The sequence below is a fragment of the Leopardus geoffroyi genome, chromosome E2, assembly GCF_018350155.1.
Source record: "Leopardus geoffroyi isolate Oge1 chromosome E2, O.geoffroyi_Oge1_pat1.0, whole genome shotgun sequence".
Taxonomy (NCBI): Eukaryota; Metazoa; Chordata; class Mammalia; order Carnivora; family Felidae; genus Leopardus; species Leopardus geoffroyi.
This window is the reverse complement of record NC_059335.1, coordinates 105,485-118,855: the sequence shown is the minus strand read 5'-3', so window position 1 is coordinate 118,855 and position 13,371 is coordinate 105,485. Positions and strand designations below refer to the sequence as shown.

Sequence of the window (13,371 nt, the reverse complement as noted above, 5' to 3'; positions counted from 1 at the left end):
CCCTGCAATTGTTTTTAGTTTCCATCTTTCTCTTCCAGTCTGTCCTCTATGATGAAGTTTTGGGGTGATGGCGGGGGGGGGGGTGGTGGTTCGTGGGGTCAGAGCCAATGACCAAGAAAGGATTCTTGAGGATGTCTCTGGTGCAAAAAGATGATTTTATTAAAGCCTGGGGACAGGACCTGTGGGCAGGAAGAGCTACACTGAGGTTGTGACAGGTAACTCATTATATACCCTCAGGTTGGGAGGGGGTGAGGGATAGAGTATGTCTTTAAGGAATTTTGGAAACAAGGTTTCCAGGACCTTGAGGGGCTAGCTGTTGCTAGGGAAACACCATTTATCACCGTTTAATAAAGCCTCAGTGACGAGACTCTTTAGATGCATATCGGGGAACCATAAGCTTGGAGTATGATTGCCAGCATATATCTTGAAGCAGTTGAAATAAAGGAAGTTGACTTATAGGATCCTTGAGGTTGGGATAATGTGAAGCCAAGGTTCCCTTTTGCTCCCAGCAAAGTGTCATCCTTGAGGTAGCTGAACTCCTAGAGGGAGGTCACTCTGTCGGTCTCAAGGACCTGTCAGTGGGCTATAGGCAGTAAGGGAATTTAATTTTTCATTTGCCTTAGTTTCCCACATCACCATGGCAAGCACTTAAGCCCCTTTCCTTTGTTCTTGGGCAGCCAGGAGTGTCCGAGGAATATTACACGTATTCCGCCTGGGGGCAGGGGGCAGTATGCCAGCCTGTATTTTGCCCTTAGCTTGCCCTGTGTGCCCCCATCGCCCTACATCACTCTTCCTAGTGTCTGGAAGATTGTATCCTTCACTTGCTCTGACCCTCCCTGGGCACAGACCCTCTGCTAGTTCCCACCAGCACTTCTGCTTGGCTGTTGGTGGAGTTCTCTCAGTTCACTGAGATATGGCATATCCATGCCCTCCATCTCAGGAACAACTCTCGTACCTTTACCTAGCCTGATACGAGCTACTGTAAACTCCCCCTGCAGGGGTGGGTTCGCTCTCCTCTTGACCAGATTCCCAGTGCCAGTTGTTCTCTTGAAGGCACAGATGGGGAAGTTCAGGCTGGAGATATGCCCTACCAGGTTGCCAGCTAGCCAGACTTAGGGACAGTTTCTGCAACAGGAAGTGACCTTGAGGGTCTGGGTGGCTGGAAGGGCGTGCATGGTCTGTGGCCCTGATTGGGTGGGCATTTGTCCCAGGAAGACAGCGTGTGGCCTGAGTGAGTGCAGGTGAGACCAGCTTCCCAAGGTCTTGCCATGGCAGTAGACCCAGCACCCCTCAGTCAAGAAGAGCTTGTGGTCATCAGGAGGGAGGATGATGAGGCCACCTCACGGGATCCTGAACCTCTCTCTAACCCTCAGCCCTCCACCCTGCTGTCCAGGCTTTGTAGGGACCCCTGACAGTGCTTCTGCAGCTTCTGCTATGAAGAGGCAGCAGGGCCCTGAGAGGCCCTGGCCAGGCTCTGAGACCTTTGCAGCTGGTGAATGAGGCCTGAGTCACACTCCAAGGAGCAAATGATGGAGCTGTTAGTGCTGGAGCAGTTCTTGGGTGCGTTGCCACCTGACACCCAGGTCTGGGTGGAGTCCCAGTGCCCTGAGAGTGCTGAGGAGGCTGTGGTGCTGGTGGAGAGCCTTGCTCAGATGATGCAGGAAACTGGTGAGCCACAGGGGCCCAGGGGCCTGGTTGGGAGGCCCAGGGGCTGGGGAATGCAGAAGGGCACACAACCTACCACCCTGACCCAGTGTTCTTATCACTGGGAAGAAGACTCAAAAGCTGCAACATGTTTGGAGCCTTTTGTAGCCTGTGAGCCCCCCAGAGATGTGAGCTTGACATTGGTATGACATTTCACCCTCTCAGGGTGCACCAGGCCTCCTTTCTCTTCCTTCTTTCCTTACTCAAAATGTCACTGGATGCATGCCATGTTCCAGGCATCTAAGTCAATCAAGGAAGGAAACAAGCAAGGTTTCTGCCCTATTGGAACTTGGTCTGTTTAGAGAGTTGGATGGTGAGCCCCCCAGTCATAATTAGGGTATCCTGTTTTCTCTGGAGGGGGTGGGGCACGAGGAGGTGAACAGAGATTGGCCTCGCCAGGGATGGCTTTGCAGTTCATGCCATGTGACATCTTCACTTTGGGCAACGTGTGTCTGTATGCCTGTGGGGAGGGGATAATCATGAAACCGGCTGGAGAGATGGTTGGGTAGGATGCCATCATTCATCCTGGCATTTGTTCACTCATTTGCTCACAGATACCTATGCAGTGTCTTTTGTCTTCTTGATCCTCCATATCAAGAGGGAGAAAACCTAGTGATGAAAAACAAAAACAGGTTTACTAAGTTATAATTTGCATACCAAAAAAGTATACAGTCCCTGGGTTTAGTATATTTGCAAGCTTATGTAACCATGACCATTGCCTCATACCATAATTTAAACATCTCCGAGAAACTGCCCATGAGGAGTCGCTCCCCATTTTACTCCTAATGCCTTGGCAAACACTAATGTTTGTGTCTCTATGGATTTGCTTATTCTGGACATTTCATTAAAGGGAATCATATGATATGTAGCTTTTTATGACTTGCCTCGTTCATTGAGTGTAATGTTTTCAGCGTACGTTTATGTTGTGGCATGTAATTATCTCATTTTTATGGTTCAATAATATCTACTATGAGTATATCACATTTTGTTTATTCGTTTATCTATTAATGGACATTTGGGATGTTTGTGCCTTTTGGCTATTATGTATAATGATGCTGTGAATGTATGTGTATGTGTTTTTATGTGGACACATGTTTTCTTGGTTATATACCTGGGGGTCGAATGACTGGTGAGGCTGTTTGACCTTTTGAGGAATGCTAACTTAGCACTCGTTTTAACAGAGAGGATTTTAATGCAAATAATTTAACCTAGGTATTGAAGGAAAAGTATAGAAAAAAATAAGGTGTCATGGATGTAGGGACTGCAGGGAATAGTACCCTCCTACAGATGTAGGAACAAAGGGAAGAGATTGGAATTCAGACAATTAGAAACTGAAAAGAGGGCCAGTGCTGGGTGGTGCTGGGCTCTTTGAAGGGGACATGATGAAGCTAGTTCTGTACATGCTGGAAAGGCTGCAAACCGGATTCACTTACTGTTAAGGAAAACCTTGATAATGCAGGTTTTCACCTAGGCATGAACGTGAGGTGCAGGCGAGACATTTTGGATGAATGTGTCTGTAGGTTTGGTGGGGTGTTTGCTTGTGGTACTGTGCTCTTTTCTAAGCCTGTTGCTGGTGTTTTGAGGCGGCCTGTATCCTGACTGTTTGCCTCCTCGTTAGAGATCTCTTATTTCCAGTTCCAAGCTTTCACTGAATAGATGCTTAGGTGATACACACTATAAAAAGAGATTTTGCAGGGCACCTGGCTGGCTCAGTCAGAAGAGCATGTGACTCTTGATCTTGGGGTCATGAGTTTGAGCCCCACATTGGGTGTAGAGATTACTAAGAAAAAAAACTTAAAAAGAAGAAAGATTTTGCATCATAACATTGTGGATGTTGGAATGGCAGCCTACTAGTAGGTCACTGAATGGACTCAGGCCTGGTACTCATGTGGATCTTGTGGGATGTGCATGGTTACATCCATTCATCCTTGAAATAACACAGTTTCAAGTTTGCCATAGTTCACATTTACATGAAGACTCCTGCCTTTGCTCCATGCCCTTACCTGGTCTCGGCCTATTGCTGGCCCCTCCAATGCCCCCACGTGAGAGAGGGTAGAGGGGCTGGCCCTTGCTTTCTCTGGGTGGCCTTGGAGATGTTTGTTGTGATGCTGTCAGGGATTCCAGAAGCCAAATGTCTCAAACTGTTTCCTTGGCTGTCAATGTCAAGGTATGTGTGTGGGTCCCCAAGACCACTTTTAGTCTTAATGATATGCTGGAGGGAGTCTCAGAATTCAACAAGGCTGTTATACTCGTGATTATAGTTTATTATAGCGAAAAGATACATATTAAACTCAGCAATGGAAAAAGGTGCATAGTCTGGGAGATAGTGGGCATAAGTTTCCACATGACCTTTCCCAGGGTGGTCATGTGGACAATGCTTAATTCTCACAGCAATGATATGTGACAGTGTAGCAGCCAGGGATGCTTACCTGAGTTGCGGCATCCAGGGTTTTTATTGAGGGTTCAGTTACATAGGTATGGAGTATACTAACCGTAGTTACTCAGTCTCAACTCCTCCCAGAGGTCAGGTTGGTACAATGTGGACCAGGGTCACCACTGTAAGTCACATTGTTAGCATGAACTATGTGGTTTGGCCTAAGTCCTTAGGTAAACAGAGATACCTTTAAGAGGCAGAATATTCCAAGGGCTTAAGAGGTTACCTTTCAGGAGCAGGTCAAGGGCCAAACTTTTGGAATGTGCAAGGTTTGGACAACCCAGGCCTGCTGAGTCAACCGTTTCCTGAACATCTGGCTGCAGCCAAAGGAAGGCTCTCATGACTGTTTCCTTGGTGTTTCAGTGATTTGGGTTTCAGGGGCCTTGGATGTACTCTTAAGGTATGTATGTGTATGTGGACCAAAGGAGGAGGTGCATGTTGGCCGAGGCAGGGTGTTCTGTGTGATTTGGATGGCAGTCCTTGTTCTCATTCAGCTCAGAGTCCCGGGCCAGCATCTGGGTACATGTTAACTGCCCAGGTGCCTGACCTCTGTGTCCTTAGGGTGGGGCTGAGGGCACTAACACTTTCCTCTCCCCTCAGTGCTGGCCCAGTCTCATCCCGAGGACCAGTGGTCTGGAGACCTGGCAGAGTCAGCCAAACTCTTCACAGATGGAGCTCAGGTGAGCTGTGAAGCTGTGAGTCTTCCAAAGTCAAAGATGCCACATCTTGGTGACCACTCCCCACCCCCACAACCTTCCCTTACCCCAGACCATGGAGGGTCACTTCAGCAGCTGTGCTCAGCCTCCCCCCACCTCCCCTCACCCCCGGGCTTGGCCCTGGAGCCTGCCCTGCAGCCTCCTTCAGCTTCTGGTTGTGAGTGTGGAGTCTCCCCAGGCTTATACTGTCTGAATAGTGGAGTAGGTGCTTGTCTTGAAGTCTCAGGTCCCCAGTGCCCAAACCCAAAGACACAGGAGTAAGTCTGGGACCAGATGGGGTTGCCTGGTCTCTGCTGCTTTTGGGTATGGCTAAACATTGCCATCAGGAAAGCCCGAATCTAGGTTTTATTGTTGGCGCCAGTTCGTAATTTATTTTTTATTTATTTTATTGTATTTTTTTATTTTTTAAAATTTACATCCAAATTAGTTAGCATATAGTGCAACAATGATTTCAGGAGTAGATTCCTTAGTGCCCCTAACCTATTTAGCCCATCCTCCCTCCCAGAATCCCTCCTGTAACTCTTAGTTTGTTCTCCATATTTATGAGTCTCTTCTGTTTTGTCCCCCTCCCTGTTTTTATATTATTTTTGTTTCCCTGCCCTTATGTTCATCTGTTTTGCCTCTATTTTTTTTTTTTCAACGTTTATTTTTGGGACAGAGAGAGACAGAGCATGAACGGGGGAGGGGCAGAGAGAGAGGGAGACACAGAATCGGAAACAGGCTCCAGGCTCTGAGCCATCAGCCCAGAGCCCGACGCGGGGCTCGAGCTCACGGACCGCGAGATCGTGACCTGGCTGAAGTCGGACGCTTAACCGACTGCGCCACCCAGGCGCCCCTGTTTTGCCTCTTAAAGTCCTCATATGAGTGAAGTCATGTGATTTTTGTCTTTCTCTGACTAATTTCACTTAGCATAATACCCTCCAGTTCCATCCACGTAGTTGCAAATGGCAAGATTTCATTCTTTTTGATTGCTGAGTAATACTTCATTGTGTGTGTATGTGTGTGTATATATATATATGTATATATATACACACACATATATACATATATACATATATATACATATGTACATATATATACATATATATATGTATATATATACATGTGTATATATATATATACATACATACACCACATCTTCTTTATCCATTCATCCGTCGATGAACATTTGGGCTCTTTCCATACTTTCGCTGTTGTCGATAGTGCTGCTATAAACATGGGGTGCATGTGTCCCTTCGAAACAGCACACCTGTATCCCGTAGATAAATGCCTAGTAGTGCAATTGCTGGGTCGTAGGGTAGTTCTATTTTTAGTTTTTTGAGGAACTTCCATACTGTTTTCCAGAGTGGCCGCACCAGCTTGCATTCCCACATAATTTATTTTTTATTAAAAAATTTTTGTTTTAATATTTTATTTTCAAGTTATCTCTATCCCCCACATGGGGCTCGAACTCACCACCCTGAGATCAAGAGTTGCATGCTCCTCCCATTGAGCCAGCCATGTGCCCCACCAGTTTCCGGTTTAAAACAGCATTTGGTAGGTCCAGAGGACATATCTTTGGGCAGGACTGACTGCATCGGCCTGTAATGGGGGTTGCGATTCTTCTCCTGTGTCTGGGGTGCCTTGGCTGTGCCTCCTAGGTTGGCTTTGATCTTGGCTTTGCTTCTCTTGGGTCCCCACCCTAGCAGGGTTCTCCTCTCCATTTCACTGTCCACCACTTGTCTTTGCCTGACTTCCCCAAAGTGAGTTTTCTCTTATTAATTTAGTCATAGTTTTTGTTGCAAAGAGATAGAAGGCAGTACGCTGATCCTTATCAGTTTATCCTCCCATTATGTTTTAAATCTAACAATGTAACATATATGCATTATAAAGTAATTCAATTCAAATCTTAACAAAATATATAAAGGTCAAGCCTCACACCTGATCTGCCTCTTTGGAGATGGCCACTGTTAACCTTTGTGTGTCCTTCCTCCCTTGTTTTAAATACACATATGCAGCATACACACACACACACACGTGTGTGTGTGTGTGTGTGTGTGTGTGTGTGTGTGTGTGTGTGTGTGTGTAGGTATATAGACACTTCTAAAGAAAGCCCCACTAATGCTCTGCACCTGCTTTTTCATTCCATCTCCCGTTGGGGACCCTTCCAGTGTCAGAAGCAGCTTGACCCTTTCCTTTTAGTGGCTTTTTAGGAGTCATTTATCTTGCCCACCCCAGGACACCCACACCTGTCCTAGCTGCCACCCCTCTTTGCCTCCTCTGCCCTTATGGCTTTTCAGCGCATGGATGTCCTTGGATCCCCTGCTTTGGTGCTGAGCACTGTGGAGGGCTGTTTCACCTTCAGTCCTCATGGTAGCCCTGCATGGTTGTCTCTTTTGGGCAGGAAAGGGAGCTGAGGTGTTTTGTGACAAATAGCTGGCCTTCCATTCCTTGGTCAGGCTTGCCTTGAAGCGGAGGGACCTTCTGGTCCTTGGGCATTGTACAGTCTCCCCAGGGATGGCTCTGCCCCATGAGATAGGGACCAAAGCTTGCTTCTGTGTCACAGGGTACTTGTGTGTTTGTGGTCCTAGCGGTAACCCAGGGGCTTCTCCAGGAGGAGAGAGGGTGTTGCTCACAGACGTGGACTGAGCCCACACGGGAAGGAGAGCAGATCAGCCAAGGAGCATGCCCAGGGTCTCCTGCCAGGTGAGTGGGCCACACCCTGGCCCTCCCCACCCCTGACTGTCATTCCTGGAGCTTCCTGAGAGACTGCAAAACCTGAAACTCCTACAGTCGCCCTGTCCACATGTACCCAAGCTGGGCTCAACAGACTTTCTGTGCGTCACTGACATGCTGGTAGCTCTTGGGAATAGCCAGGATGCTTCACTGTGAAACTCCAGTCACAAGTCAGTAGTGCAAAGCTCAACCGTGAGAGATGCTGTTCCTGAAAGAAACTGGTCGGCCTTGTTGTGGAAGGCTACTAGGGAAATGAGTTTCCCTACCGCCTCTAGGCCCCTTGGCTGATTCCACAGTAGCCTGTCTGGGTCATTTTACCATGCCCATGTATAGTTGACCCTTAACTAGAATGGGCTTGAACTGCCTGAGTCCACTTATACGTGGGTTTTATTTTAGATATAGAGTATACTTCAGTAAATGTATTTTCTTTGTGTTTTTAATAACATTTTTTCTAGCTTTATTGTAAGAATACAGTGTCTAATACATATACAAAACATGTGTTAATTGACTGCTTATGCTGTTGGTAAAACTTCCAGTCAACAGTAGTTAATTAGTGATCAAGTTTTTGGGGAGTCAGAAGTTATAAGTGGATTTTCAACTGCTTGGAGGGGGCTTGGTGCCCCAAACCTGTTTGTTGTTCAAAGGTTAGCTATTCCCTCTAGCAAAACAAAACAACAACAGAACAAAACCCATGCATTTTGATATCCTTAATTACGTTGTTCACGGTCTCTGCCAGCTCAGAGCCATGAAATGTGTTTATTCTAGCAGGACAGCTTTTTGTTTTCCTCCTTGGATGCCCGGAAGCTCAGAGTTCAGTTTTATGTACAGTTGTTGTAAATTTTTGTACCCCACTACAATGTGCTGAGCGCCCCCCACCTCTCCCCCATTACTTTCTGATTTCTGTGTTTGGTCTGACATCAGTGTGTTATGTATTGTATCACACTGGATCCTTCAGGAGGCGGGTTGAAGTGGGTGATTTGGAACAGTTTGCCCGTTGGGAGGCATTGTTATAAAGTGGTAATGGGTTTTCAGAAGCTTGCTCCATTGCTGAGGGTAAGTTAATTTAGTCTATGGGACCAGAGTTCATCCATTGCTCTGTGGCCAAATGAAAGAGATTTATCAATGGTCTTTAGCAGGTTTTATCCAAACTTGTCTGCACTTCCCACTAGTAAAATTTTCTTCCCACTTTACAGAGGGTCAGGGCCAGGGTGGCAGTGGCACTGAAGTCAGCAGTCACAGGGTGGGAACACACTTATTCTTTAGCTGTGTCTGGAGAGAGTGATGCAGACAGAGCCTCCTCTACCATTTCTGGACTGAAGATCTCTTTGAAGAGGCCACCCAGCAGAAGCCAGTGCCCATGCACCAAGTGGGACCACAAGGCTATCAACCTGCAGGATAAGCTTGAGGCGTTGTGGCTCTTTGAAGCCGGAGAGAAGCTCAGCAGAATCAGGAATGCGCTGGGGCTCTCCACCTCCACCATGGCTACCATTCGTGACAACAAGGAGAAGATCCGAGCCAGTTCCCAGGTGGCCACACTGCAGGCGGCCACCAAATTGATGCACAGCTGCAGCCTGGTGATGGAGAATATGGAGTGGAAGCTAAGCGTGTGGATCAATGACCAGAATGAGCTCAATGTGCCCATCAACATCATGCTCGTCCAGGAGAAGGCTTGCAGCCTGTTCGAGGACCTCAAGTGGGAGCAGGGCGCGGGTGCCCAATTGGAGACCTTCGGGGCAGTTGTGGGTGGTTCGCGTGTTTTAAGGCACGCCAAAGCCTGCATGCCTTGGGGTGGGTGGTGAGGCTGGGGGCTGCGAGGCCATGGGCACAACTGCCGCAGCTGTGTGCAGGTACCCTGCCCTGCTTCAGAGAGTGATCCAGGAGGGTGGCTACACACCATGGTAGGTGTTCAACGTGGATGAGACTGGGCTTTTCTGGAAGCGACTGCCTGACAGGACGTTCCTTTCCCTGGAGGAGAAATCAGCCCCTGGGTGCAAAGCTGCCTGAGATATCCTGACGCTGCTACTCAGTGGCAGTGCGGCTGGCGATCTCATTGAAGTTGCTGCTGGTGTATCCCTCAGAGAACTCTCACACCCTCAAGGGCTTCTCCCAGCCCAACCTGCCTGTGGTGTGGCGTTCACACAAGAAAGCCTGGGTGACCACGAGCATCTTCCAGGAGTGGTTTGTGCACTTCTTTTGCCCAGTTGTGGAGAGGTTCTGTGCCCATCACTGCTTGTCTTGGACAGTGTCCCTGGCCACCCTGGGAACCTGGACGACCTCTCCGACCATGTGTGTGTGGAGTACTTGCCCAAGAACACGACGGCCCTCTTCCAGCCCAAGAACCAGGGCATTGTTGCCACCTTCAAGGCCTGCTGCTTATGGAGGGTCTTCTGCCTGTTGGCGTTGAGGGTGGGAGGCAGGGACCAGCAGTCTGTGGTCTTCGACTTCTGGCGAGTATACAGCATCCTTGATGCTGTCTACAACATCTCTGAGTCCTGGGAGGAGGTCCCACCAGCGACGCTGAGTAGGGGGTGGAGAAAGCTGTGGCCTCAGTGCATCAAGCGGGAGGCCAGCAGGCTGCATGTGGAAACTCTACTACAGGGGCGCCTGGGTGGCTCAGTTGGTTAAGCGTCCGACTTCGGCTCAGGTCATGATCTCACAGTCTGTGAGTTCGAGCCCCGCATCGGGCTCTGTGCTGACAGCTCAGAGCCTGGAGCCTGTTTCAGATTCTGTGTCTCCCTCTCTCTCTGACCCTCCCCTATTCGTGCTCTGTCTCTCTCTGTCTCAAAAATAAATAAACGTTAAAAAAAAAATTAAAAAAAAAAAAAAGAAACTCTACTACAGATCCGGGCAGGACATCCTGGCACTGACACATGTTGCAGGTTTCAGAGAGGTGGCAGAGGCAGATGTGGTTGAGTTGCTTTAGAGCCCTGGGGCAGACCTGTCCAAGAGGAACTGATTAGCAATTGGATGCTAATTGTCACCCTGTCCTGTTCTCTGAAATGATGCTGTGCCCCATCTGATTGGTTGGGGAGAGAGAGGAGAGACTGGTGGGTGAGCTAGAGAGGTAGAATACTCACCAGATCTCCAAGCCCCCAGCAAGGGGCATCCTCATGGCTGCAGGTGTCCCTTGGCCAGAGCTGGATGCTAATTCTTCCTTTCTTCTTGTCTCCTCCCCTGGTCTCTCTGCCTTGCACTCCTCTCTTTACCGGTTTCCATCTGATACCTGCCATGCCCTTTTGACTTTCTTCTCCCTGTGGACACGGCTCATTCCAGACAGTGGTGGCATTTGGAGAAAAGGCCGTGGATCCCACAAGGGAATGCTGGGGGCCACCCATTGCTCTGCAGAAGGTGACCTTTGGGGATGTGACCTGTGTGGGTAAGGATGCGGATTTTGGGGAGTGGGTTGGCCTTATTGCTGGACATACAGGCCCTCAGGTGAGTGGTCTGTCTCCAGCTATGGGTTCCTGCTGCAGAAGGTCTTTACTCGAGACTACCTTCTTTCCACAGGAGTTGGGAGATGGAGGGCTGCTCTAGAGGACTGGTTATTGTTTAAATTTGGCCTGAAGGTTTTGCTGTCAAGCCTAGATGCCCACACATCTCCCATCTGCCTTCTGTACACACCTGTGCACACCTGGCGGGCATATGTCCAGACTCCAGCTCATATTACATACATGAAATGAGTACTACCTGCTGGCTGGACCTATCACACCTGAGCAGGAAATTCTTCTATCCCAAAACTTGGGCCATCTTGGACACCCAGAGCTCTGGCTTCTCCTGGGAGTGGCTACTGTGGGTGTATCTTGAGATCCCAGGGTTGCCGGTCAGCTACTCCCATTTGGGTGTCTGCACCACTCAATGTAGAATCAGAGTCAGATGAACAACAACAACAACAACAACAACAACAACAACAACAACAAAAATCAGAGTCAGATGAAAGGTTGATTTTAAACACCATTTTTGGATATGTTAATCAGATAAGGGAAGGGGCGCCTGGGTGGCGCAGTTGGTTGAGCGTCCGACTTCAGCCAGGTCACGATCTCGTGGTCCGTGAGTTCGAGCCCCGTGTCAGGCTCTGGGCTGATGCCTCAGAGCCTGGAGCCTGTTTCCGATTCTGTGTCTCCCTCTCTCTCTGCCCCTCCCCCGTTCATGCTCTGTCTCTCTCTGTCCCCCAAAAAATAAATAAACGTTGAAAAAAATATTAAAAAAAAATCAGATAAGGGAAGAGTCAGTTGCTGTTAGTTTGCCATGGGGTGTGGGGCATGTGGCCCATTTCCATTTAGGAGTCCAAGCCTGCTGGTCAGTGAGTGCCCAACTGCCCCGGCAGGGAGACCTGGCTGAGCGTTTTTGGTAAACTGTGCCTGCATTACTTTCCACCTGGTATTGCTCCCCACTGTTATCACAGCTCCCAACTGCATCCAGGGAGGATCTTGGGTGTGATGCCAAACAGTTTTATCATTGTTTTGACCTTTTGCTGTCTAAAAGGAGAGAAGATAATTCCATGTATTTCACAAGTGACAAGTACAGTGAGATCATTGAACAAGTGAAACATACCAAACTACAAAAGAGGAAGTCTACCCTCTTGCTCCGCTGCCTGAAGTGATTTGTTATCTGTATTGGGAACGAGGAAATGCCAGTTATCCCCGTCAGAGGCAACATGAGCTTTTGCTACTGTATTAAAAACAAGAACATGTATGATGTGCTACATGAGGCCCATGTTAGCATTGGGCATGGAGGGAAGCCTAGGATGCTGGCAGAGCTAAAGAGATAGAAGCATGTGACACGGGAAGCCACACTCCTATACTTGGAGCTATATGCAAATCCTGTCAGCAGGAGTTGCATCCTCTGAAGAAAGGTATGTTGAAGACTGATGTTTGTGGAGACCAGGAGCCAGTGCCAGGTGGACCTTATTGACAAGCAGTCGCAGGCCAACGGACAATTCAAGTTCATCATGGTCTACCAGGGACACACGACCAAATGTGTCCAGTTGAGGCCTCTGACCAGCAGTAGTGGTGTGGACGTGGCCAGATGTCTGCCAGACATCTTCTGCATCTATGGGGCCCCCGCTGTTCTCCAGTCTGGGAATGGAAGATACTTTGCAAATGAGGTGAATGGTGTATTTAAAGGCACATAGAGTGGCTTACCAGTTATGACCAGAAAGCGCCATCTGAGCCAGAGCCCAGGCAGCCTAGAGAAGGGCCACCAACACATGGAGAGCAGGCTTGTGCCTGGTTCGTACAGAGGGGACCAGCGCTTGGATCCTGGGGCCGCACTTTGTCCAAGTGATGAAGAACAGAATGTAAACATCCTGTGTGTGATCCTTTCCGTCAAAGATGGGCAGTTTTATTGATTAGGCAACAAACTGGGAACGATTGGGCAGTCTTTCACGAGGAGACAGTTCACGATGTTTTCAGAGGCTTCGGTTTCCATCAAGGAGGTCTCACCTGAGGAATGGTCCCTGAGGGAACTCTCAAGGGTCCTGTCTGTCACTGGCAGGCAGGGACACAGGCAGTGCGTATGTAGAAGTCAAGTGTGGGACCAACAAATGTCCCTGCAGAGCCTCCCAGTTTCCTCTGTTCCTCCAAGTGTCATCTCAGTTTCTGCTGTAATTAATGACCAGATGCTGATGAAGTTCTCCGCAGCCCTCCTCTCTGTGAATCAGAAACTTCTGGCATGAGGAACCTGGAACCTGAGCCTCTGCCTCGCTTTCTTTGCATTGTTGTCCTGATCACCAAGTGGGCTTTATCTGTGGTCAGGGGCTGGTTGACTTCAGCGTAAATGTGTTCAATAAAGAACTGTTTTTAT

General features: G+C 48.6%; 2 protein-coding genes across 3 annotated transcripts; both read left to right on the top strand.

Annotated features, from left to right (window-relative positions):
• Window positions 1-3,445: 3,445 nt before the first annotated feature.
• Window positions 3,446-9,577, top strand: LOC123577852 (putative CENPB DNA-binding domain-containing protein 1). 2 transcript variants are annotated; one of them, XM_045440148.1, is made up of 4 exons: window positions 3,446-4,818; window positions 6,276-6,390; window positions 7,425-7,539; window positions 8,763-9,577. In XM_045440148.1, the coding sequence occupies exons 3-4, from the start codon at window positions 7,519-7,521 to the stop codon at window positions 9,366-9,368; spliced, it is 627 nt and encodes a 208-aa protein (XP_045296104.1). In that variant the 5' UTR covers window positions 3,446-4,818; window positions 6,276-6,390; window positions 7,425-7,518; the 3' UTR covers window positions 9,369-9,577. The 2 variants fall into 2 exon arrangements, with proteins under 2 accessions (XP_045296104.1, XP_045296103.1); XM_045440147.1 differs by lacking the exon at window positions 6,276-6,390.
• LOC123578443 lies at window positions 9,388-11,549 on the top strand. The gene is made up of 3 exons (XM_045441318.1): window positions 9,388-9,451; window positions 9,575-10,152; window positions 10,396-11,549. The coding sequence occupies exons 1-3, from the start codon at window positions 9,388-9,390 to the stop codon at window positions 10,480-10,482; spliced, it is 729 nt and encodes a 242-aa protein (XP_045297274.1). The 3' UTR covers window positions 10,483-11,549.
• The last annotated feature ends 1,822 nt before the right edge of the window (window positions 11,550-13,371 follow it).